This window comes from Geotrypetes seraphini, chromosome 12, assembly GCF_902459505.1.
Source record: "Geotrypetes seraphini chromosome 12, aGeoSer1.1, whole genome shotgun sequence".
NCBI lineage: Eukaryota > Metazoa > Chordata > Amphibia > Gymnophiona > Dermophiidae > Geotrypetes > Geotrypetes seraphini.
The window spans coordinates 98343240-98366505 of NC_047095.1; the positions used below are offsets into that span (position 1 = coordinate 98343240).

The window sequence follows — 23266 nt, forward strand, 5'->3', positions numbered from 1 at the left end:
TCTAAATCCAAATTGCTCTGGTGAACAGGACTGTTTATAGATGTGCTAACAAAGTTCAGAGGCTGTGGAACTATAGGTTAAAATAAGATACAACCAAAAACCTGGACACTGGATTTCTTTGAAAGTTTTACTCTGTTTGAACAGCTTGTGTTGTGCCTCATAGTTTTGAGTGCTTGTTTTGAGGTCTGCTAAGCTGAAGCATTTTTCCTTTTTGTTCAATGCAACCAGTGAACATAATAAAATCTTTGTTTGAGTATTCTGCTATCCTGGATTTTGAGGTGTGTGAGTTTCTTTTCCCTTGCCTGTTTCTTTTGTTAATGTCAGGGAATCTGATATTATACCTTAGGCAGACGCCTAAGAAGGCCTGAAGGGTACCCTGGTTAAAAGGGTACACATATGGACAGGAACAGTCACAGGGTTCCAGCTCGCTGCCGTGAACAGGAGCTGGGCAGGTGTGACAGTGCCCCTGCCCCAAGTTGTATGTGGGCCGTACCACTCGCCCGATACGTGCCCGCTTAACTGAACATAAATCAAGAGTCCATACCCAAAATGAATCATCCCCTTTGGTCCGCCACTGGAAAAGTTGCGGACATACCCTAAAAGACCATAAATGGGGGGTTTTGGATCACATTATAGTAGGGTGGGAGGGAGGTAACATAGATCGTAGGTTAAACCTGTGTGAGCTTAAATGGATGTTTAAATTAGATTCCATGTCACCTCGAGGCCTTAATGAATCTTCTGACTGGTTAGTGCAAGTTGATTCATAGTATTCTATGAAAAATGTTATTATTAGAGGCCCCTTTAAATCTTTTATGGGTTGTTTGAATGAGTTAGGAACCCGGAAGTGATGTCATAGGTGTGGGAGTACTTAAGTCCTGAGTCAGGGGGCTGCAGTATCCTTTGTACTGAGAATCGTCGGCTGTATTAGGTGTGCCCTATGTAGTAGGTAAGGAATTTTTGTTCTAGAAGTGGTGGGGGTAGTGTTAATCCCATCAAAATTCTGTAATCTTTTTAAATAAAAGACTTTATAGGTTTATGTATAATTAGGTTACATCAACTGTTTTTATTCTTGGTTTTCAGTTTCCCCATTTCGCCTTGAAAAAAGAGACCGAAACGCGTTGGTGTTGAGGGGATATATAGCAAGGCTGAAAGCTAAGTATACTCTATCATAGAATCATGAATAATTAATAGAAAAAATAAAAAAGTAAATAGAAAAAGTAAAAGAACAAGAGGAGGAGGAGGTACCATGGGGTAATATGAGGAAATAACCCTTTCAAACTATGTTGTTTGTAGGCAATCTGATATCCCCAAGGACCTCTGATAAAAATTATGATAAAACTGCACCATATATTATTGCTGACTCTGTGACTGAGAGTGTGTGACTGCATTCTTCTTATGGACACTACTGTTCTCCATGTCCTAAGTAGAATAGTTTTTAATGCATTCCAATGGTCCCCCGCGCTAGAAGTTTTTAGCATGTGGGAGCTGTGCTGAATGCCCTGCGCTGCTTCTGATGCTCATAGAGTTCCTATGAGTGTCAAGAGCAGCACGCAGAATTCAGTGGGGCTCTCGGTGCTAAAAACTGATAGCGTGGTTTTGTAAAAGAGGGGTTTGTGTGTGTGTGTGTGTGTGTATGCTGTTTATTAATGCAGAAATCAGCATGTCACTAATCTTAATGCTGTTCTACTGTAGATGTACTCTGTCACACATGAAAGTGACCCCCTTTTGCCAACCTGTGCTAGCGGTTTTTAGTGCTAGACTGTGTTTAATGCTCTGCACTTCAGTTGACACTCTATGAGTATGGGGAGCAGTGTCAGCAGCCTGTTTGACCATAAAAACTGCTATTCTGGCTTGGTAAAAGGGGGAGTTAGTGGTGGGCTGATCTCACCATTTGTAAACACTACTATGCAAACACACACACACACATACTCTGCATTGTATGAGTCATGCTCACCAGTCAGAGCATCTGCCCCATGCTCCAGAGATTGCATGTTCAAATCCCAGCTGCACCACACTCAAACAAGGTTCCTGTCTTGGCTCACCAGTTAGAGTATATACCCTGTTCTCTAGAGGTCACAGATTCAAATCCCAATTGCACCTCTCCCCCCAAAAAAAGGGGAGTAGAGACTTTGCTATTTTAATTCATGAGTGTTAATACAACATGGATTGTTTAGGAAGAACACTTCTTGATTTCACCATTTGATTTCACTGGATGATATTTGCAAACCAAAAATTGACCCTGGGTACTCCACAGATCCAAGGAACAGACGAAGACAAAAACAACTGTGGAGATGATGTCCAAGATGCAGGCTTTATTGAAGATACAATCTTTTAATCCACATGATAAAATGTCTAGGACCCAAAGAATGGGAACTAAGAACCCATTCTTTGGATCCTAGTCATTTTATCATGTGGATTAAAAGTTTGTATCTTCAATAAAGCCTGCATCTTGGACATCATCTCCACTGGGTGATACTCATCAGCATAGACACTAACGTGTGATCTGGGACAGACAGTTTAGGATGGACTTAGAATTCAGGTCTGTTTCATACTGTTTGGAATACCCTTAACCTAGCCGCATTCAGATAAGTACTTTATTTATTATTATTTTGCTAGTTGTGGACATTACAGCTCAAGTACCAATTTTGAGCATATATTCAATCTTATGCTATTTTGATTTTGATGGTGGTAAGGAGAACGATGTGTGCTATGACAGTTCTCCAGTTCATTGGTCCCTTGCCTCTGTGACCGGTGTGTTTCTGTTGGTCTGAACACATTCATCACTTTATTTTATGTAATTTAAATTGTTTTGAGTAGTTTTTTGTTTTACACCACTTTTTTAAAAATAATAATTTGTGAGTGCTTACTTTTAGTATTTATAATACCCAGTATATAATAGTAAGAATCATGCTGAACCACATTTCAAATGTGAAAGTACACATTGCAATGGGTGAAGCAATTGTGCCACAGAAGTCTCCAATCTGCTGAACTGGCAGGACTACTCGTGCCAAACTCTGGTTTCTGGGTGTTATCACACCTGTGCTCCTGTAAGGCGCAGCAAGCACATAGGGACATGACCAAAAACCTCAGTTTCAGCGTGTTCCTTACTACTAAGGGATCCTTCAGGTCTTAATTCAGGCACGGTATCTGCCTCATGAGCATGCAAGGTAAAGAGTCTAAGTCAAAAATGACAAAACAACATTGCTTTATTTCAGCCACTGGCAAAATCAACCAAAATTCAGGCTTCAGCCTTGCAGCTCAGGATAAACTTATATTCCATGGAATTATAACAAAAAAAGGTTCAAACAACACAATCAGGATGTTCAAGTTTGATCAGCACTGAATTGAATATAGTCCCCTGCTTCTGGACTTTAACAAGGTAAGTAACACAGTCCTCTTCACCAGAGCAGTAATACTTTGACTTTGCAGGCTTTACACACAGTTCATACAAAAATAAGGTCAGCAATACTTGGTTTCTCAATGAACAGAAGAACAAACTTATAACAGACTGCGCAGTGCAGCAGGTATAAATTTCACATGGTTTTACTGTACTATACCATGCATATTTTCCCTTGGAAACGTTGCTGCAGTTACTATGCACAGCTGAGAGGGAAGGCAAAGTAATTACTCAGCTTCATATCAAACTAGGAAACCATTCACACGCTTGCTGTTAACCCACACTTCACTACTTTAAATGTAGCCTCCAAGTTTAGCTTGCAAGGAGATATCCTAATGTACTTCAAAGAAGGACTACAGTTTAGCTGGCAGCTCAGAGATATAAACAGCAAAACCCAACTCTTTATGCTCACTGTGTTTCCATGGCTATTGGATGGGTCTCAGTTCCTACCCAGCTTTCCTGCACCTCCATGGCTTTCTCCTCCAGCTGCTCCCAAGGATTCCAGGTAGGAGACAACTCCTCTGCCTCTATAATAGGCCAGTCCGTAATATCAGACTCCTCCTGGTGGAGTGAGAGTGAGTGACTGACTCTCCCCAGGTTTCCTCTTTCCGGTTTGCCTCCCTCCTCTTCCTGTTCTGAGGAGCCACGTTTTATCCTATGGAGAGACACTCGCCCCTCTGAGTAGGTGGGGGAAGGGTTTTCCACACACCAGCCTGTTCCCTATTTTTACAGATAGGATTCTTCCTAGTCCTAATTCTCCTAGGTACAGGTTGCTCAAAAGGTAATCAAACTTCTGACAGTGTCAGGGACAGGTTTGCACTGGGTACAGCTTTCCAGCCTAACCTTTTTCTGCCTAACCTTTACCTGCCCTGCCTTTTCTGACTTCACTTCATTGTCTGAGCAGTAGTCAGCTTGATCTATTAATTAGCCGGCCAACTGGTCAGCTCTCCTATACCTAGACTCAGTGTATTTTCTCCTGATCCTTGGGACGGATTTGGGTTTGTTATGGGCAAAACCCAAAACGGCCTTGGGTTTGTCACAGTATGCTGGCTGCCTCCGCTGATCACACTGAAAATACTCCTGCTGCAATCAACTCAGCTACCTGGGCCATACCACCTCTTCCTCAACAGTCATCCCTGAGATTGGCAGGATTGATTGCCACTCCCGCCTGCCTGATACCATCAACCCCCTCACCTCTTCCATTCCCAGATCAGCAGGAGGAATGCTCATTCTCTTCTGCTGCTGGGACCCCCTGAAACCCCTGACACTGCAGATTCACCTCACAATACCCACCTGATATCTCAACACCTCATCCTGATCCTGCTAACACTATACCCCCAACACCCCTGAGTATCTTGGTGCAGTGATTGGTGGTTTGAAGTTGGTGTGGAGTATTTCAGGTGAGGTATTTGTGGTATGAGGGAGGGCCTGACACAATGAGGGAGCAGGTATCCTTCCTGCTGATGTCAGGGATGTATATGGCCTCTGCTGCAGCTACCAGAACTGTTCACAGCAAGGGTATATTCCTTTGATCAGCTGAGACTGCACAACTCCCAGAAGCTGTGGTTTCATGTGAGGATTCTTGTGTCATCAACTGATGGCAAGGGATACCTTGCCAAAGAAAGGGGGCAGAGCTGCCTGTCATTGTAATCAGACAGATGGGATTCTCTAACTAGGGACAGTTAGAGAATTGGGGGATCTTGGAAACAGGGAAGGTGACACACTGGTATAGCACATGCAGTGACATAGCTATAGCTTCATTAAATATGTCCCTCATCAATGGTAATGAAACAACATATGGCATAAGAACATAAGCAATGCCTCCACTGGGTCAGACCCGAGGTCCATCGTGCCCAGCAGTCTGCTCACGCGGCGGCACAACAGGTCCAGGACCTGTGCAGTAGCACTCTATCTATACCCCTCTATCTCTTTTTCCAGTAGGAAATTGTCCAATCCTTTCTTTAACTCCAGTACCGTACTCTGTCCTATTACGTCCTCTGGAAGCGCATTCCAGGTGTCCACCACACGCTGGGTAAAGAAAAACTTTCTAGCATTCGTTCTGAATCTGTCTCCTTCCAACTTTTCCGAATGCCCTCTTGTTCTTTTATGTTTTGAAAGTTTGAAGAATCTGTCCCTCTCAACCCTCTCTATGCCCTTCATGATTTTGTAGGTCTCTATCTTGTCTCCTCTGAGTCTCCGCTTTTCCAGGGAGAAGAGTCCCAGTCTCTCCAATCTTTCAGTGTAGTTTCTAGCGCAGAGAGCCACGCTGAATGGCCCGTGCAGCTTGTGACATTTATAGGAACTCAATAAATGTCAGGAGCAGTGCGCGCCATTCAGCGTGGTTCCCTGCAGTAGAACCTGCTATCACAGTTTTTAAAAGGAGTCTCATGAGTTATTCTAGAGTTTAAAATTACATTTCAAGGTTCAATGTCTCCATTCAAAGTTGGTGAATATTTTTGCCCATCGATTAGTACCTAAACGGATGAGAAACTATAGCAGGTGGATTCTTACCAGCCATACAATAAGGGGCTCATAATCAAAATAAAAAAATGTCTAGAAAGTGGCCTAAATGGGTACTTGGACGATCATAAAGCATGATCATTCAAGTACCCATAACCCAAGCTGGTTTTAGACGTATCTCTAAATGCATAGAGTGAAAAGAGGTATTTTTAGAGGCAGGGAAAGGGTGGGAGGTGGCAGGAAGTGGGCCAACCTAGACATAGCCATACAGCAGGTATACCCAAAGGTTTAGGCAGGTTGCCTAGTCGGCATTTATACATTTTGACTTAGACCAAGTCAAAACAGGTATAAGTGCTGAAAAAGGGGCCACAGAACTGAGTCACAGCTGCTGCAATGAATGCAGCAGGAGAGATGGCTCATCTCTCCTGATGCAATTGCTCACCTCCCCGAACCATGGCACCTCCCCTGCAGTGATCCTCACTCCGAAGTGCTGTGATTTGGGGGGTGGGCAATCACCATTATGGCAAGAGAGATGAGCCATCTCTCCTGGTGTGATCCACCCCCTAGCAATGAGAGGGGCAGGAGGGAGCCCAAGCCCTCCTACCTTGGCAAAACCACAACCCCCTCAACACCCTACCTTCCGACACCCAGTAAGATAAAGGCAGGAGGGAGCCCAGGCCATCCTGCCCTCGATGTAACCCCGATTGCCCCAACCCCTACTTTGCCCCCACTGAATCCCAAAACCCTCACCTGCCGACCCCCCCATGTCTGACAACCCCTCATACGTTAAAAACATTGGATGGATGGACGGGTCCAATGCCCATCCACCCAGCAGGCCCACCATCTGCCGAATGGCATGCCTTAGGGCCTAATTTGGCAAGGCGCCTAAGGCCTCACCCACAGGAGGGGTCTTAGGTGCCTGTGCCAACCAGAATTGGCCCAGTTGCCTTAGGCCTCTCCTGTGGGTGGGGCCTTAGGCACATGGGGCCAACCCAGCCCATGTTCCTAAGACCCAGTCCACAGGAGGGGCCTAAGGCAACTGGGCCAATCAGTCCCTAAGGCCCCCCATTTGGCAGATGGCAGGCTTGCCAGGTGGAAGGGCTTGGGACCTTTCCATCTGGCCAACTTATTTTAGGTAAGGGGGTGTTGGGAATGGGTGTCGCAGGGTCAGCTGTTGTGGGGGTTCAGGGGGCCAATTGGGGGTTTGGATGGGGCATCATGGGGGTGTATCATGGACTGGAGGGCCTGGGATCTCTACTGCCCATATCTTAGTGAGAGTAGGGGGTCACCAGGATAGGAGGGGTTGTGCTCCCTCCTGCCTGTTTCACATTGGGGTTGGGGGTTCATTGGGGCAGGAGAGGTTGGGCTCCCTCCTACCCGGATCTGTTTGGTGTGGGGGTATGGATCGCGGCAGGACAGATTGGGTTTCTCTCCTGCTTCAATAGCGATCTAAAATGCCGGGAACCGTGACACTGGGGTGAGGATCACGGCAGGAAAGATGCCTCATCTCGCCTGTCATGATGCCGCAATCCTCATGTCGAAGTGTCGTGGTTGGCGGCACTTCAGGAGATCGTTATTTCAATAAGGGAGATGAGGCATCTCTCGTGCCACAATCGTTGTGGTGGTGGGTGGGCAGGTTGCCGGGGTCACTGAGCTGATCGTGGCAGCCGTGATCTGCTCAGTGGCCTATTACATGTTTTGACTTTTTTTAAGTCAAAACAGGTATAAGTGCCGACTAGGCAACCTATTTAAACGTTTGGTTATACCTGTTGTACGACTATGTCTAGGTCGGCCCACCTCCCATCCTTTCCCCTCCTCTAAAAACTGTGACCAGTCATACTCTGTGCCTGACGTGGTCCCAGCTAGAAACCCCATGAGAGGTGTTCCCAAGCCCCGCAAAGCCCAGCAGCCTAGTTTCCCTGTTTACACTAGGGAGGATCTGACTGAAGATGAGTTTCTTTCTGACCATTCAGAAGCTGAGGAGATGGAAACTCAGCCCAGCTCTGCAAGGTTTATCTCCAAACCTGTGAATATTAGGTTAGGCAAAATGCCCCTGTGAGAAAACCCTGCATTTACGCGACCATCCACAGGGAGAGCCCAAGAGAGCCTCAGAACAGCACAGGCATACTGAGAGCAGGGCGCAGCTTTCCCCCTGAAAAGCCAGCTGCTTTCCCTTCAGAATCAGAGAGGCCAAGGAGGGGAAAAGGTCCTCTCTCCTGGGCTCAGCAGCCAGCTAGACCAGAGCAATTGAATAGCCTGGAACCCATGGAAGTAGATCATTTAGCTCCAGACCAGGGAGCTGAAGCCATGCCTCTAGAGGAAGAAATGGAAATAGGAGTTGCTTGTAAGGCCCACTGAGCTCTAAAACTGTGTTTGTTTCATGTGAAAGTTTCCAAAGCATACCTCTGCTCTGCAATTTTGTTTGTGAATGATGTTTTGGGTTTTTGTATGAACAATTACCAGAGCTTGAATTGCCAGTGACTAATTTGAAAGAGTTTTTGTTTCGTTTTCCTTTTTGCTACATGGGCTCAAAGCACTGCTGAGGCCCAACTCAAGGCCAAGATGAGGGCAGGGCGTTTTAGCCGGAATGTTATAAAGAACTGTTGCTATTGCTTTCACAGTTTGTTCCACTAGAGAAATGTTTGGGTTTTTTAAAAAACTGCATTGCTTTTGGTTTGAATGCAGTAACATACAGGAACTGAGAACTGTTTTCTGAGGGAGAAATTTGTGAAGACCTCGGGTGGGAATATTTGAATATTGCATGATATTGGAAGACAAACTTGGCAGTTCTCCTGCACCAGCTCAGGAGCAGAGAGCTGAGGGCCTCCTGAACTTTTCTTTTTATGAATTTGTGTGTTTTGTGGAAGTAATGCAGTGAAGGTTATTACCCTGTGCTAAGTGAATTTAACCCTCTCTTCAAAGTAAGGCCTAGCTGCAGGAAGCTCTGCTGTACTTGCTATAGCACAAGGACTTTGTATATCCTGATCAGATTTTTGTTTTGAATTTTGCCTTTTTGTTTCTTGTTTGCCATTCTGATTTGTGGAGAAATGAAGAACCCTGGATAGGATTTTGATTACCTGGTTTCCACTTGACTGTTTTATTTGATATTTTGTCTGTGGGGACTGTCTCCTTATCGAGCAGCATGCCAGCGCAATTTACCTGTGGTCCACCGGGGGTGCTATTCACCTAGTCCAGGCACTGTGGCTACAGAATGACACTTTTTGCTCTATGCATTTACAGGCAGGGGAAAGGCCTAAACTGGTTTTAGATACATCTAAAACCAGTTTTGACTATCGATACTTGGATGATCTGGTACTGATTTAGGCCACTTTAAATGTGTTTTTTTTGTTTTAATTATGAGCCTCGAGTATATAGCCAAAAAAGGATCAAAGTGGTTTACTATTTTGAAAAGAACTCCATTCAAAATAAAAAAGAAAGAACAAGAGAAAAATATTTTTTTTGCAAATATTTCTAGGTCATCTCTTCTAATAAAATTATTCTCTTCATGTTATTAAAGTTATTTTCTAGAAAATACCTATAACTTCTTCGCCTTTCTGTTGGCGGTGGAGGAAATTAACAACAGCTCGGAGCTCTTACCCAATATCACACTGGGGCTCCACCTTGCAGAGCATTTCAGGATTACAAACAAAATCATTTCTGTAATATTAAATATTTTGATAGTTCAGTCTAAGATTGTAAATTTCAAGTGCAGTAGTATAATGGGTACACCTCATGTCAAAATGATTGACAGCTGTCAGAGATAAGGATCGACCAATCAGCGTTCACTTCCGGGTTAAGCCCCGCCCATTGTCCCACCTTAGTCTTCGGCCATGGCCCTGCCCCCACCCATGGCCCCGCCTTAGTCTTCGCCCATGCCCCGCCCCTCCCATAGGAATGAATGGTGATAGCCCCGCCCATGGCCCCACCCCCTACCATGGCCCCACCCCTCAAGCCCCACCCCTGACCCCACCCCTCAAGCCCTGCCCTGCCCAATGACCCCGCCCCCCTCATGTCCCGCCCCGGAAATGCACTTTTGATGACATCACCGGAAATGGGGGCTTGACCCCGGAAATATGCTTTCTGATGACATCGCCGGAAATGGGAGTGCCTGCCCCTACCGGAAATGCGCTTTTCTGATGACATAGGCGGAAATAGGGTTAATGACGCGGCGGAAATGCGCTTTTCTGATGACATAGGCGGAAATAGGGTAAATGACGCGGCGGAAATGCGCTTTTCTGACCACGTAGGGAAATAGGGGAAACAGACTTAGTCAAAACCCCCACCCGGAAATGATGTGGCCAGAAAAGAAGCATCTTTATTTTAACAGTTTTTAGTTAAAAGACAGGGTTTAAGAGCTCACAGATAGAGCAGATCACAAAACAAAAGGCATTCACAAAATCTTTCCTGCTTTTAAAACAGAGCAGGGGCAGAAACAAACGAGAAAAGGTTGCATTTGCTTTTAACACACTTTTCAGTAGGAATTCTGAGCTAATGGTTAATGGGCCAGCTCCCCTATTGTCATGGTAACAGCTGATAAGACCCTTGCAGCACCCCTCCCCTGATAAAGCCAAGGGGGGAGAGAGGTGGAGGTGTGTTTAAACATGTCTGAACTTGTCCCGGCCCCCTACTGTTGTCTTAACAATCTGAAAAAAAAAAACAAAAGCAGCTGTCACCTAACAGGGCTCTGTTAAAAAGGCAAAGCTATGAAAGAATCTTTATTGAAGCAAATTTATTATGATCCATACACGGCAGGAAGCTATGGAGGCATTAACCCTCTACTTCAAGCGGCTAAAAAGAGTGATATAACAGTCCGGAGAAAAGATGTGGTGGATTGGGTCACCGGTCAAAACGCATACAATTTACACAGACCGGCTAGAATCCATTTTAAAAGAAATAAAACAATTGTGTCGGAAGTTGACAGACAGTGGCAAAGTGACTTAGTCGACATGTCAGCCTTTGCCCCTTATAACAACGGTTACAAATACATCTTAACAGTAATAGATATCCTGTCAAAATATGCATGGGTCGTTTCTTTAAAAACAAAAACCGGTCATGAAGTTACCGAAGCCTTTGAAACAATATTTAATTTAGGGCGTACACCTGAAAAACTTCAAACAGACAAGGGTAAAGAATTTTTAAATAAGTCTCTGAAGAATTTATTAAAACAAAAAGGTGTTAGCCATTTTGTGACCCATAATGATGTTAAAGCAGCTGTAGTGGAAAGATTTAACAGGACTTTAAAATCCAAAATGTGGAGATATTTTACAGCCCATAATACCTTTACTTATCAAGACGTCCTACAGGCTATAGTGCACAGCTATAATTATAGTTTTCACAGAACGATACAGGCGAGGCCTGTAGATGTGAAACCCTCAAACTCTTTGCAGATTTGGAAAACAGTCTACGGCAGTAACATCAAATGCGATCCCACCAAGGATCTCTTAATGAAAGGAGACCATGTAAGGCTATCAAAACTTAAAGGAAGATTTCAGAAAGGTTACGAACAAACATGGACGGATGAAATATTTATAATAAAAGATGTTTTTTAAACAGGGGTCAGAGAACAATATACAAGATACAGGATTACGATAGCGAAGCTATACAAGGTTCTTTTTATCCTGAAGAATTACTAAAAGTCAAGCCTCTAGAGGACAGAATATACCATATCGAAAAGGTTCTAAAGGTAAAAGGAGGGGGTAAGAACAAAATTTGTCTCGTGAAATGGAAGGGGTGGCCTGATAAATTTAACAGTTGTGTGAAGGCCTCAGAGATTCAAGACATCTGATTTTGTCTTTTGAAGCAGCACAGAGAGAGAAAAAAACAAAATGAATGACGGTGGCTTTTATATCACATTGCCTAGCAATGCTTCGGCAGCTATGTTTCCCCATAATACCAGCTCTAATTTCACCATACAAATAGCTAGGCCTTTGGACTTACAGGGTCCGTGGGAAGCGGGTCTGGTGGAAATACAATACCCACATACTTGGGAAAATATTAAGGAAGACATAAAGTACGTTGTCACCTCTGCAGAAGGAAATGTACGCCAATTTACAATCAAGAATGGATATTATGCGACCATGGGGAAGTTATTGGAAACCATGAATCATGACATTAGAAGCGCCTATGAGTCTGAGAGACCGCCGAGAATCATATATGACCCCAATACGCGAAGAATTCATGTAAAATCAGAGGATAAGTCTGTTATTTCTGCAAGGGGTGATTTGGCAACCATTTTGGGGGTAAAGGCTAATGTTAATACAAGGCTTTCTCATTTCCCAGCAAATATAGAGGCCGGCTTTAATACCCTCTACGTGTACACCGATATTGTAGAGCACCAGTTAGTAGGTGACCATTTTGTACAACTGTTGTGCTGTGTTCCAGTTCTAGGGCCAGTGGATAAGTTTATCACCCTCACGTACGATAAACCGCACTATGTACCTGTGAACAAGCAGCACATCGATACCATCACATTTGAAATAAAGACAGGAACATCTCATTTCATTACGAGAAGGTGATCCTTAAGCTTCACCTGCGACCCAGGAAGACTGTAGTGTTTTAAAATGTTGGTGTCTAAAGATTACGGAGACCCCAAAGCATACAAAAATTATTACACAGCACAAGCCGGTTATGGACTTTCAGGATATCACGGAGCCCCTGTCATGTACGGTGCCAGTATAGGTGGCGTATTTCGTAGTCTCTTTAGAAAAGCAATACCGCTTTTGAGAAGGGGTTTTGAAATAATTAAACCACATGTGAAAGGAGCCGCAAAAAACATAGCTAAAAATGTCATGGGCCATGTCACAACAACCGTTCTAAATAAAATAAACCATTCCGCAGAGCAGGCGGGGTCAGGACTGGCTGTGGTTAGACGGGCTGTTAAAAGAAAGAGGACCCACCCTCAAGAGATTCTGCAAGGACCTCCAAAACCTTTTAAAAGAAAGAAACCTCAAGGTAACAAATCACAGAAGATATCCAGTGGATCCAAGAAGAGAAGGACCCGTTCTACAAAACGTGATATATTCTAAAAAACCATGGCTTTTGTACACAACGGCTCTGAAGAATGCGTTAAATCAGAACTAGATCTGTTTGAGCTATCCCCAACCCAAACCAGTATCGAAAAAAGCATCTATGTGGAAATACCACCATTATCAGCTTTATCGGAAACAGCACCTTTGGACTTCTACATAGTGGGGCACGGTGAAGACTACATTGATTTAAACAACACTCTCCTGCATCTGACCTGTAAAATTGTGAAAGAAGACGGTTCAGACATTGACGCAGCCGCCAAAGTAGCCCTGGTAAACTACCCGATTGCATCTATTTTTAGCCAGTTGGATGTTACCCTGGGAGACCAGCTGATTAGTCAGAGTAATAACTGTTACCCCTACAGAGCCCTCATAGAGCTGATCTTCAATTACGGTGAAGGAGCCCTCAAATCACAGTTCACAAGCGGCCTGTTTTATAAGGATACAGCCGAACATCACGACGTTAGAGATATAGGTGCACGTAATGTGGATTTTACCGAAAGGGCTCACTTTACAGCATCTAGCCACAAGGTGGAACTGTTGGGACATTTACACAGCGATCTATTTTTTCAAGAAAAGCTACTCATCAACGGCGTAGATCTTAAAATAAAACTGTCACGTAACAAAAACTCTTTCTGTTTAATGAGCGGTGATGCTGACCAAAATTATAAACTCCTTATCTTAAACGCTGCCCTCTTTGTAAAGAGAGTTAAAGTGGCCCCTGGAGTGCGCTTGGGACATGCTGAAGCTCTACTGAAAGCTAACGCCAAGTATGCGATAGACCGTGTGGGGTTGAAGGTGTTTAGCATACCGGCCGGCGCCCGTGTGACTAATCAGGAAAATCTCTTTTTGGGGCAGTTACCAAAGCTCATCGTGTTGGGCTTTGTGGATAACGACGCTTTCAGTGGTAATTACGCTAAAAACCCTTTCAATTTTAAACATTACGATATTAATTTTGCAGCTCTGTATGTAGATGGTGAACAAGTGAGAGAGAATAAAGCTTGGATACATCCCGAGATAAGTCCTGGCATTGGCCAGGTGAAGGGGGATGGAAAGAAGACAAAGATCACTTTTCTCTTTACAGAAAAAACTGCCCTCACCCCCTGCAACTGACATCTACCTTATCTATCTCTGCAGATGATAGAAACAGTAGATTAACTATGGAAAGATATTTCACCATTAACTGAAGAGCATGCAAAGATGGAGAAATACGCTGTTTTATGAGTTCAATTAGTTACTGAAGAAATAAAGCTAGAGAAAAAGCAACAGGTCCTGAGGCTGTGGGCTAGCTGTGGTTTTACACCAAGGTCCACCCAGCCAGATACCATAAAGAGATAAACAGACCGTGGTCAGAAGACAGAATTCTCAGAAGGAAGAATTCATAAGAAAAATCATCTAATAGAAAGTATCGGAGATGTTTAGAGTTGGGAGGGGGGCTTGTGCTCGGAAATACTAATATGGTGGGGAAACAGGCATTTCGGGGAAAAGGTAGGCTTTACGGAAAACAGAGTAGACATATAACATGACGTAGATAAGAATAGCCAATAAATGAATGTAGTTAGGCAGTAATGCATAAGTAAATAACCAATAAGGATGTATCATGTGATGTAAACCAACGTGGTGTTGGCCACTAAGAAATGTATAAAAACCAGGCCTTTAGAAGGGAGAGGGCAGAACAGACATCAGAGGAACTCTGGGCCTAGAGGTCACCTTCTGTTACGCTATATACTAAATGATTTATTCCTGTAAGCTGTTATTGATTGGATAAATAAATATATACTTATAGAAACCAGTATATAGCGTTCGAGGTCTCATTACCGAGGTAGGCCTGGACAGCGGCCTATATCAGTGGTGAACCCCAACGTTGAAAAGGAAACAGGGAACATGCCCCTTTAGAGACCTCACTGGATTGCAGGCCTATACTCTGCTTGTCAGATTGCCTCTCCATTTTACTTTTGGCCAAAAGTTCGCTTCTGGGTCTAGGGTTTACTTTATGAGTCACTTATGCACTGTTTATACCTAAACTTCATCCTTTTCTTGCAGATTTGTTGGCTTATCCTTCGCATTTTGCTTGCTCTTTACGCCACAATGGAATGTAGTCTGCCCTAAGACTCTTGTTTCTTTTTCTTTACTAATTCTGTTTGTTTGTCATTACACAGGCCCTGTGGCATCAGCTTTGGACTATCCCGGACCCTGGTGCAGGATTTCACATCGATTCGCCTGGGACCGGGCTACTATCCTTGGCTGTCCTACGGGTTCTGACTGGCAGGTTGGATAGTCAGTCCAAAATGAATTGTTTAAGAATTAGGATATGTGTATATATGTTTATGACTGGTGGGTGGTAGCCGGTCCATAGTTTAGGAATTGTTTAAAAATTGACTGGTGGGTGGTAGCCGGTCCATAGTTTAGGAATTGTTTAAGAATTGACTGGTGGGTGGTAGCCGGTCCATAGTTTAGGAATTGTTTAAGAATTAGGATATGTGTATATATGTTTATGACTGGTGGGTGGTAGTCAGTCCATAGGTTAGGATAGGAGTCAGAATCCATTATAGTTGTCAGGTTGTGTAGTCAGTTTAGGGCGTAGTTGATGTATATATACGTAGGTAATTAGCAGTTAATCAATTACCGGTGGGTCGTGTAGCCGGTGTTTAGGTATAGTCTCAGCGCAGCTGTGTTGTCACCCACTAACACTTCCGTTATATGCCTTCTTTTTACTCTCCTTAAAATTTTCTTTTTTGGTACAGACACTGATTCGTTTGCTGGTTAAATTATTTTCTTTATTTCTTGTGGTCTTGGGCCAAGCCTGACATTTCCTCTGCTATATCAAACTATCACTGTTATGGTGTGACTGTTGAACCAGCTTTGACTGGTGGTTATGCTGTTTCTGTGGTCTCTGGCCACACCTGAGTTATTGCTACGAAGGTACCTGCTCTTCTGTGATCACATTGCATCATTTTGTAAGTATTCTTATTAGTTTTATTTTTAGACTCATTAGTTTGTACACTTTGTAGTTGGATATATTGTTTATTTCTCCCATGTTGCCTGCTCCTGCAGTCTCCCACCCCCCTTCTTCTCCTGCTTCTCCGCTTTTGCTGCTAGCATCTCAGTCCTCCCGTTTGTATCACTCTCTGCCACTGGCAACTGCCCCTTTTCTCTCCCCAGCGTATACTCCTAACCCTTACCCTGTCTCTCTACCTCCCTTTGCACACCAAATGCAATGGCAGGCAGATCGTACTCTTACAACACATACTGGTCGTTACTCCCCTGTCCCATGGGCCACTATCTCTCAGGCATTAGATGATATCTGTGAAACTATTCAACAGCAATGCACCCCGTTCCCCACCTTCCCCCACTTTCCAGGAAACTGTGCTTAAGTAGTGTTTTTGTCTCGGAGCCCGCTATGTCTGATTTCGCCCCCTGCTCTTGCTGACCTTAGGAATCCCCTTGTCTTATACTTCTTTGGCTGCCAGTGCTAGCCAGAGTTATTTGTCTTGTGCCCCTAGCCCTAGCTTCTCTTTCTCTTGCCTGTTCCCGTTGGATCTTCTGTTAAGCGGTTGCTTAGACAATCCTGTTCCTCCTTTTGCCCCCATATTTCCTACCATTGTTGAGCCGAAAGTATACACCTCTTCTCTGCATTGTGCTTTGTGTTACCTAGCCCCTTATGATGTAGTATTATCATGTGTGGCCACTATTTTGTATGGGATTTGGCTTATTAGTTCTGTTTTTATGGGTTTATTTCTTTGCTACTAACAAGAGGGGTCTTCTAGCCTTGGCATAGCTCTGAGTCTGTGTTTTACTGTAATATTTTCAGCTTGTCATGCTGTCTACAGGCTTCCTTTATTCTTCCGTTTATGCTAGCTGTCGCTTGTGTACTGACCTGTGTAACATATGGCGCTTTGTGAGACAGCGAAAGCATTGCTCTCGTGAGTTTTTGTTTCCTGTTCTTTTGTGGTCATGAACCAAAAAAAAAAAAAAAAAATTGGGGGGGGGGGGGTGAGGGGGATGAGAGTGAATGAGACTGAAAGAGGAAGTATATATTTTTAACTGCGTTTCAATGTTACCATAAGCTTTCATTAAACAATTATTTATTTCATATAAGTTTGCTGGATTATAAAGGATTGTTTTTGAGAAAGAGAAGAACGAAATTACAGAAATGATTTGGATCACTATTGTTTTTATATATAAATACAAAACAGTATTGGAAAGAAGGGATGAGAGACAAATATCGAAAGTCAATAGATATATAGAGATAGTGTACGTAGATAGGAAGGATTCGTGACAGGTGATTATGTCTAACCAAATAACTGACAGGCATTAAGTATAACTGACAATGTAAAAATAAACACACCCTTTGTCTTTCTAGGTCTGGGATTTTTATTATGGGCGTTTCCCATTACTAACGATCATTTGTTTTCTAGAGTTAGGAAAAACTACAGTGCACTCGAAGAGAACACCTAATGCTAATACTCTAAATAGAACAAAAATGAAATAAATTATACAAGAGGGGGACTCCCTTAATACTTGCTAGCAATTAACGTCTGTCTATTTTTCAGCGTTACAGTCTTTTATGTTACTATGAGTCATTATCTGTTGTATTGTGCCCTGTGTTAATTTCAGTGTTTATGGAAATCCGAGTGGATTTCCATTTATGAGCGCTCACTATAATTATCAATATAATGAAAGAAGATTTATTTTTTTTTACTACTCACCACAACGATTTCAAACCTTATTCTTTGTCTGTGATCAAAGTTTAAGAAATGAGTTATGCTTCTTCTTCTTTTTTCCGTTACACAGACATACCGAGCTACTTCCTGGTTGATGTGTCTATGTTTAAGGACACTGGGAAATGTAGTGCTCTATTTCTTTAACTTGAAATTATCAGTTGCTATTTTCTCTTTGTTTTTTCATTATTCATGTCTCTACAATAACTGGAACATATTGCATAGGGTTCTTATGATCCGCTTCTATCCCAAATGGTAATATTAATTAATGTCGTGCTAACACACCGAAGCGAAAGTAACTTCTGCTTTCTTCATGTACTGTACTGTTAACCCATTGCACGGTTAGTAGCAATATAAAAGGGAAACTATTGTTCCTTTACTTATCATAACAGTTTCGGGAAAAAAAAACAACAAACTTCTAGCAGTCTTTCTCTCTCTGCCTTTTCTTGGAACTTGTAAAAGAAATGTTACTTCTTCTTTTTCTTACATATTCTCTGATACACGCAGAAATACTTTTTGGTTTAACACAATGCAATTAGCGTTTGGCTTTATAAAAAAAAAAATGGTTCTAACTGTTGTTTAAGAACTTTTCTAATAAGTTGGTGAAGGAAATATCCAGTCCTATTGATTGGAATTCAAAATACTGTAGTTTAGGTCTTTTTGCTGATTGACATTCAGAATATTAGTGAAAGAAACAAAATTGAACCCATGATTTGATAGAATCCCATGGGAAGGACATTTCTCCCATAAATCCTATTTTATTTTAATTTTTAGGGTTTATCCTCTTTATTTTAGTATGTTTCAATATAACCTAGGTGTTAATATGTTTAAGGCTATATCTTAGCCATCCTTTTGCTTGGGTTTGACTCTTTGCTAATTCATATTTATGTTTAGCATATTACTCCTGTCCTTTGAACATCATATGCCATTGTAACTATAACTCCCTTAGGCTGACAAATATAATTTAGCCAATACATATATTAGACCTTAGCCTATCTGAATTAAAGCAGATAAGTTTTTGTTTTCTTTTATATGTCATCTTTTAACGCTGTACTTATCCTGTTAGTAATATTGCTCAGGTATTGTTGGAAACAAGTTAAATGATATATACAGTACAGATATTTTTGCCTTATTAATTATGGATCACTTCACAAAGACAATTGCCTATCAGAGGAAACTGTATGCTACATGAGAATCCGTGTTTACATCCTTTTAATGTCTATTAATGACTTATTTGCATAATTATGGACTAATGCTATTTGAAATATCATCACTGGAAGAAAGATTTTCGGCCGTATGAAACCCCGATGACGGATGAGCCCCAACGGAAGGATCTTGCTACCGGAGAAGAAACTGGATAAATGCCGAGACTTACCAGCGAAGACTTCCTGACTGTTGCTACCAAAGACGGGATGACCTTTATGACCTTGAACTTTTACAGCTTTAATTATGGACTTATTAATTTGCACTTTAACTCTTTTATGGACTCATGCAGTATTAGTACATATATATATTTTCATGTGTTCATAATTATTTCTAACAGCCCTATTGCAAGATTCATGTGTTTTTCTTGATTGTGACTTTATGTATTTTCATCCTGTTTTGACTCCCACAATAGCTCCCTAGTTATTTTCCCCTCCAGTTGGATTCTTTCCATTCCCTTTCTTGCTGCTAAGCTGAGGAGAACTGCAGTGAAGAGGAAGTGATGAGCCCAGCTGAAGGATGATGACGTAAGATTTGATGTGGTTACCTGGACTTTCACCCCTGGCGTCTGGACCCAGCCGAGTCTGCACTGATCCCAGCTGTTTTGGAAGAGCATGGAAATAATCTAACTTGTTAATTTATCCCGCCATCCCTTTTGGATGTAGTATGCTCATAACAGGATGAAGCCATAAAGAGAGAATATATATTAAAATGTATCAGGTTAAATTATGAACCCCTGCAGATGCCTGGTTGCCCGAACTATCCCAAATGTTGAAATAGAGACCCCTACACAGACCCATACACAACATTTTTGATAATCTTGACTTGGCTGATTTTTAATGTACCTCCCTATGAAACACCAGCAGCTGATTTCCCCTCCCACGAGTCACCACCTATCCCTACTACATCAGTAATTTATGCTGATGTTTCTATCACAGCCCGGCAGGTATAAGTCATTTATTTGAAGCTTAAATGCCCATGATTTCTGCTTTACACAAATATCTGAATTATTGACTGCTTAGCCTAGTATTATAAGCAATAAGTACACTGCGACATGTTATACTGCTCTGTCCTCGATAGCATAGCAAGGGTGGGTACTTGTCTCTTTCCTTTTCCATGGGTGATTCCTAGCACATAGCCCCGGCCCATAATGTACAGTTTCTGATACAAACTAACTCCTCACCGAATGAACAGGGGTCAAAGCCACCTGGAGGGGCTTTGAAGAGGGGATGAGAGAGAATAAAGCTTGGATACATCCCGAGATAAGTCCTGGCATTGGCCAGGTGAAGGGGGATGGAAAGAAGACAAAGATCACTTTTCTCTTTACAGAAAAAACTGCCCTCACCCCCTGCAACTGACATCTACCTTATCTATCTCTGCAGATGATAGAAACAGTAGATTAACTATGGAAAGATATTTCACCATTAACTGAAGAGCATGCAAAGATGGAGAAATACGCTGTTTTATGAGTTCAATTAGTTACTGAAGAAATAAAGCTAGAGAAAAAGCAACAGGTCCTGAGGCTGTGGGCTAGCTGTGGTTTTACACCAAGGCCCACCCAGCCAGATACCATAAAGAGATAAACAGACCGTGGTCAGAAGTCAGAATTCTCAGAAGGAAGAATTCATAAGAAAAATCATCTAATAGAAAGTATCGGAGATGTTTAGAGTTGGGAGGGGGGCTTGTGCTCGGAAATACTAATATGGTGGGGAAACAGGCATTTCGGGGAAAAGGTAGGCTTTACGGAAAACAGAGTAGACATATAACATGACGTAGATAAGAATAGCCAATAAATGAATGTAGTTAGGCAGTAATGCATAAGTAAATAACCAATAAGGATGTATCATGTGATGTAAACCAACGTGGTGTTGGCCACTAAGAAATGTATAAAAACCAGGCCTTTAGAAGGGAGAGGGCAGAACAGACATCAGAGGACCTCTGGGCCTAGAGGTCACCTTCTGTTACGCTATATACTAAATGATTTATTCCTGTAAGCTGTTATTGATTGGATAAATAAATATATACTTATAGAAACCAGTATATAGCGTTCGAGGTCTCATTACCGAGGTAGGCCTGGACAGCGGCCTATATCAAAGTACCCGGAAAACCTCTACAACCTGACTTTGAAAATGGAAATTGTGTGAGAGAATATATGCAGCTTATTCAAGCGACCGGTAAACACCTGAAAGACAACGCCCTCCTGGTTGATCGTCAGGAGTTTTACAAAGGTTATATGCTGCTAGCCTTTGACCTATCGCCGGACCAGGAGTGCGCTGACCACTACTCGCTGATCAAAACCGGTAACCTGCGGGCTGAAATACGTTTTGCCAGAGCTTTACCTCACACTGTGAACATGATTGTGTATGGGGTTTTCGACAACGTGATAGAAGTTAATCATAGAAGGAATGTTCTTTTTGACCATTCTTGAACATGAACACCGTACAAATCTTCCGTGTTTTAAAGAAGGACTCCTGTGTTGCAGAATCTTTTTTAGATGTACTGCCCAGTGACTGGTTAACAGGATTAGAAATACCAAGGAGACCTGTGGGAATTGTCGTGAACACACACCCACACAACCTACCAGGTGAACACTGGTTGGCCCTCTATGTGACCGGGGACGGGACAGGAGAATTTTTTGATTCTTACGGACAACCACCGGATAGTTTATTCTTTCCTAACAGCATTATGAACTTTTTCAATAAACACTGTAAAGCTGTATTATATCATAATAGACAGTTACAGCACACGCTGTCTGAGGCCTGTGGCTATCACTGTGTGTTTTTTTTACATCATCGCTGTAAAGGGCAACCTTTTGAAAATATTTTAGAAATGTATTCTGAAGATTTAATGCAAAATGATGAAATGGTACTGAAATTTGTAAAAAATAAAAAACAAATCTTGTGTAGACCTTTTCAAAACCCATTTCATACACCCCAGGGCTGTATTTCCTACCATGAATGTCATGCTGTTTCTAAATAAATAAAAAAAAGTAAACCATAAAATCAAAATGTCTGCAGTCTTTTATTTTCATTTTTAAAAAACATTATTTTATTGAAGATATGTTTTTATACACTCAACCACCGGTAACTGGGTAATAATTTACGTCTTTTATGAGGAAGGAGTTCTTTGGTCTTGGCAGGTTTTGTATATAGTTCAGGAACCTTCATAGCTGGGCTCTCCTTGAGGCGTAACAGTACCTCTCTGTTGGCTGCGTTACCTACAACCGAGGAAGGCATATTTAATTGAGCTAAGGTTTGCATGAACTCCCCCAGCCTAGGGGCCTTCTTTGCTCTGAAAGAGTATGGGTCTGCGTAACACTGTGAACAAGGTCGAACAGGTTAGATCCACTGATAGGTGTTCCTTGGTATAGAAATGTACCATCTCCCACCCAGGATGCAACACTTTTGTTTTTTGACAGTTTGTTAAGCAGGACTTCGGCATTTTTCCTATAGCGCGTATTGATGCTGTTTAACACTTCTTGAACCACAGAGTCAGGTGGTATACTATTTTCTGGAGCGGGGGTTGTTGAAGCATCAACCGGTCCCTGTAGATACACATTTAGCTTTTCTTTTTCCATATCCCTTTGTCTGTTCAACACGAGATAACGTTGTAACATTTCTGAATAACGTTTAACTTTTTCATGGTCGGACATACCAGGGTTCTGCAGTATGTTTTTAATTTCCTCGTCTAACCTAAGTATGGTTGAGGTTCTAATATTTTCTTCCCGGTCTACGGGGTTTCTCAAGCGCTCGAGTTGTTGACTAGGGACCAGGTACATTTTTTCAGCGTGATGCATCAGCGGTTTGTCAGAAGACCCGTTATCAACGGTATAGCAAAACTTAACAAGGGCCCTATAAATCTGCCCGATTGTTTCACCAATTGCTTCTTTTTTTTCTTAAGGGTTAATCTTTTATCACACAGTCTTTTTATGGCGTGACGCTTCCCTTTTAAAACCTTTATCTGGTTTTGTGAAAGCGGGATGTTACATTTTAGGGTGTTGAGAGCGATTTCAGCTATAGCAACCACCAAATCATCAGAGGCTGTATTCAGGATGGCTTTTCTGTGCTGCGGCGAGGCTTGGACTAAAAGTTTTAAAAGGGCAGGTTTCTCTTTACACGGCTAGACATGTTACCTGAGACACGCCCCAGCATATATGAAGGGATCTGGTTATGTATTCACAGCCTTTTACGGGTTGATTGTGGTTTTACACAATATACCGTTGTCCAGTCTGGCGGGAAAATATCCGTTCTCAATCTGGAAGCCTCAGGCGTTGTGGTATTTAAGTCCACACAGAGATAGCCGTACGGCTTTCTGGTGGCATCCTCGAAGGCTTCTAAAAAGAATTGTGATTTTCCAGGGTACATCTGCCTAGCTAGAATGGCTACCTGTAACTTATCTCTAGGATTCTTAAAGAGAACCATGTATTTAGTGTTTAAAGTTATAGTCCGGCTTGTTTTACC

The 23266-nt window shown here is 42.4% G+C and overlaps 1 protein-coding gene across 1 annotated transcript; it reads left to right on the forward strand.

Moving 5' to 3' along the window:
• The first annotated feature begins 12888 nt into the window (after positions 1–12888).
• Positions 12889–21234, forward strand: LOC117346155 (uncharacterized protein F54H12.2-like). The gene is made up of 2 exons (XM_033915557.1): positions 12889–13866; positions 20902–21234. The coding sequence occupies exons 1-2, from the start codon at positions 12889–12891 to the stop codon at positions 21232–21234; spliced, it is 1311 nt and encodes a 436-aa protein (XP_033771448.1).
• Positions 21235–23266: the final 2032 nt, after the last annotated feature.

Excerpts from the sequence above, each read along its gene's own strand:
- LOC117346155 (XM_033915557.1), top strand. The coding sequence starts at position 12,889 with ATGGCTTTTGTACACAACGGCTCTGAAGAATGCGTTAAATCAGAACTA. Across the intron at positions 13,867-20,901 it reads TGTATGTAGATGGTGAACAA|GTACCCGGAAAACCTCTACA; the intron begins GTGAGAGAGAAT and ends GCCTATATCAAA.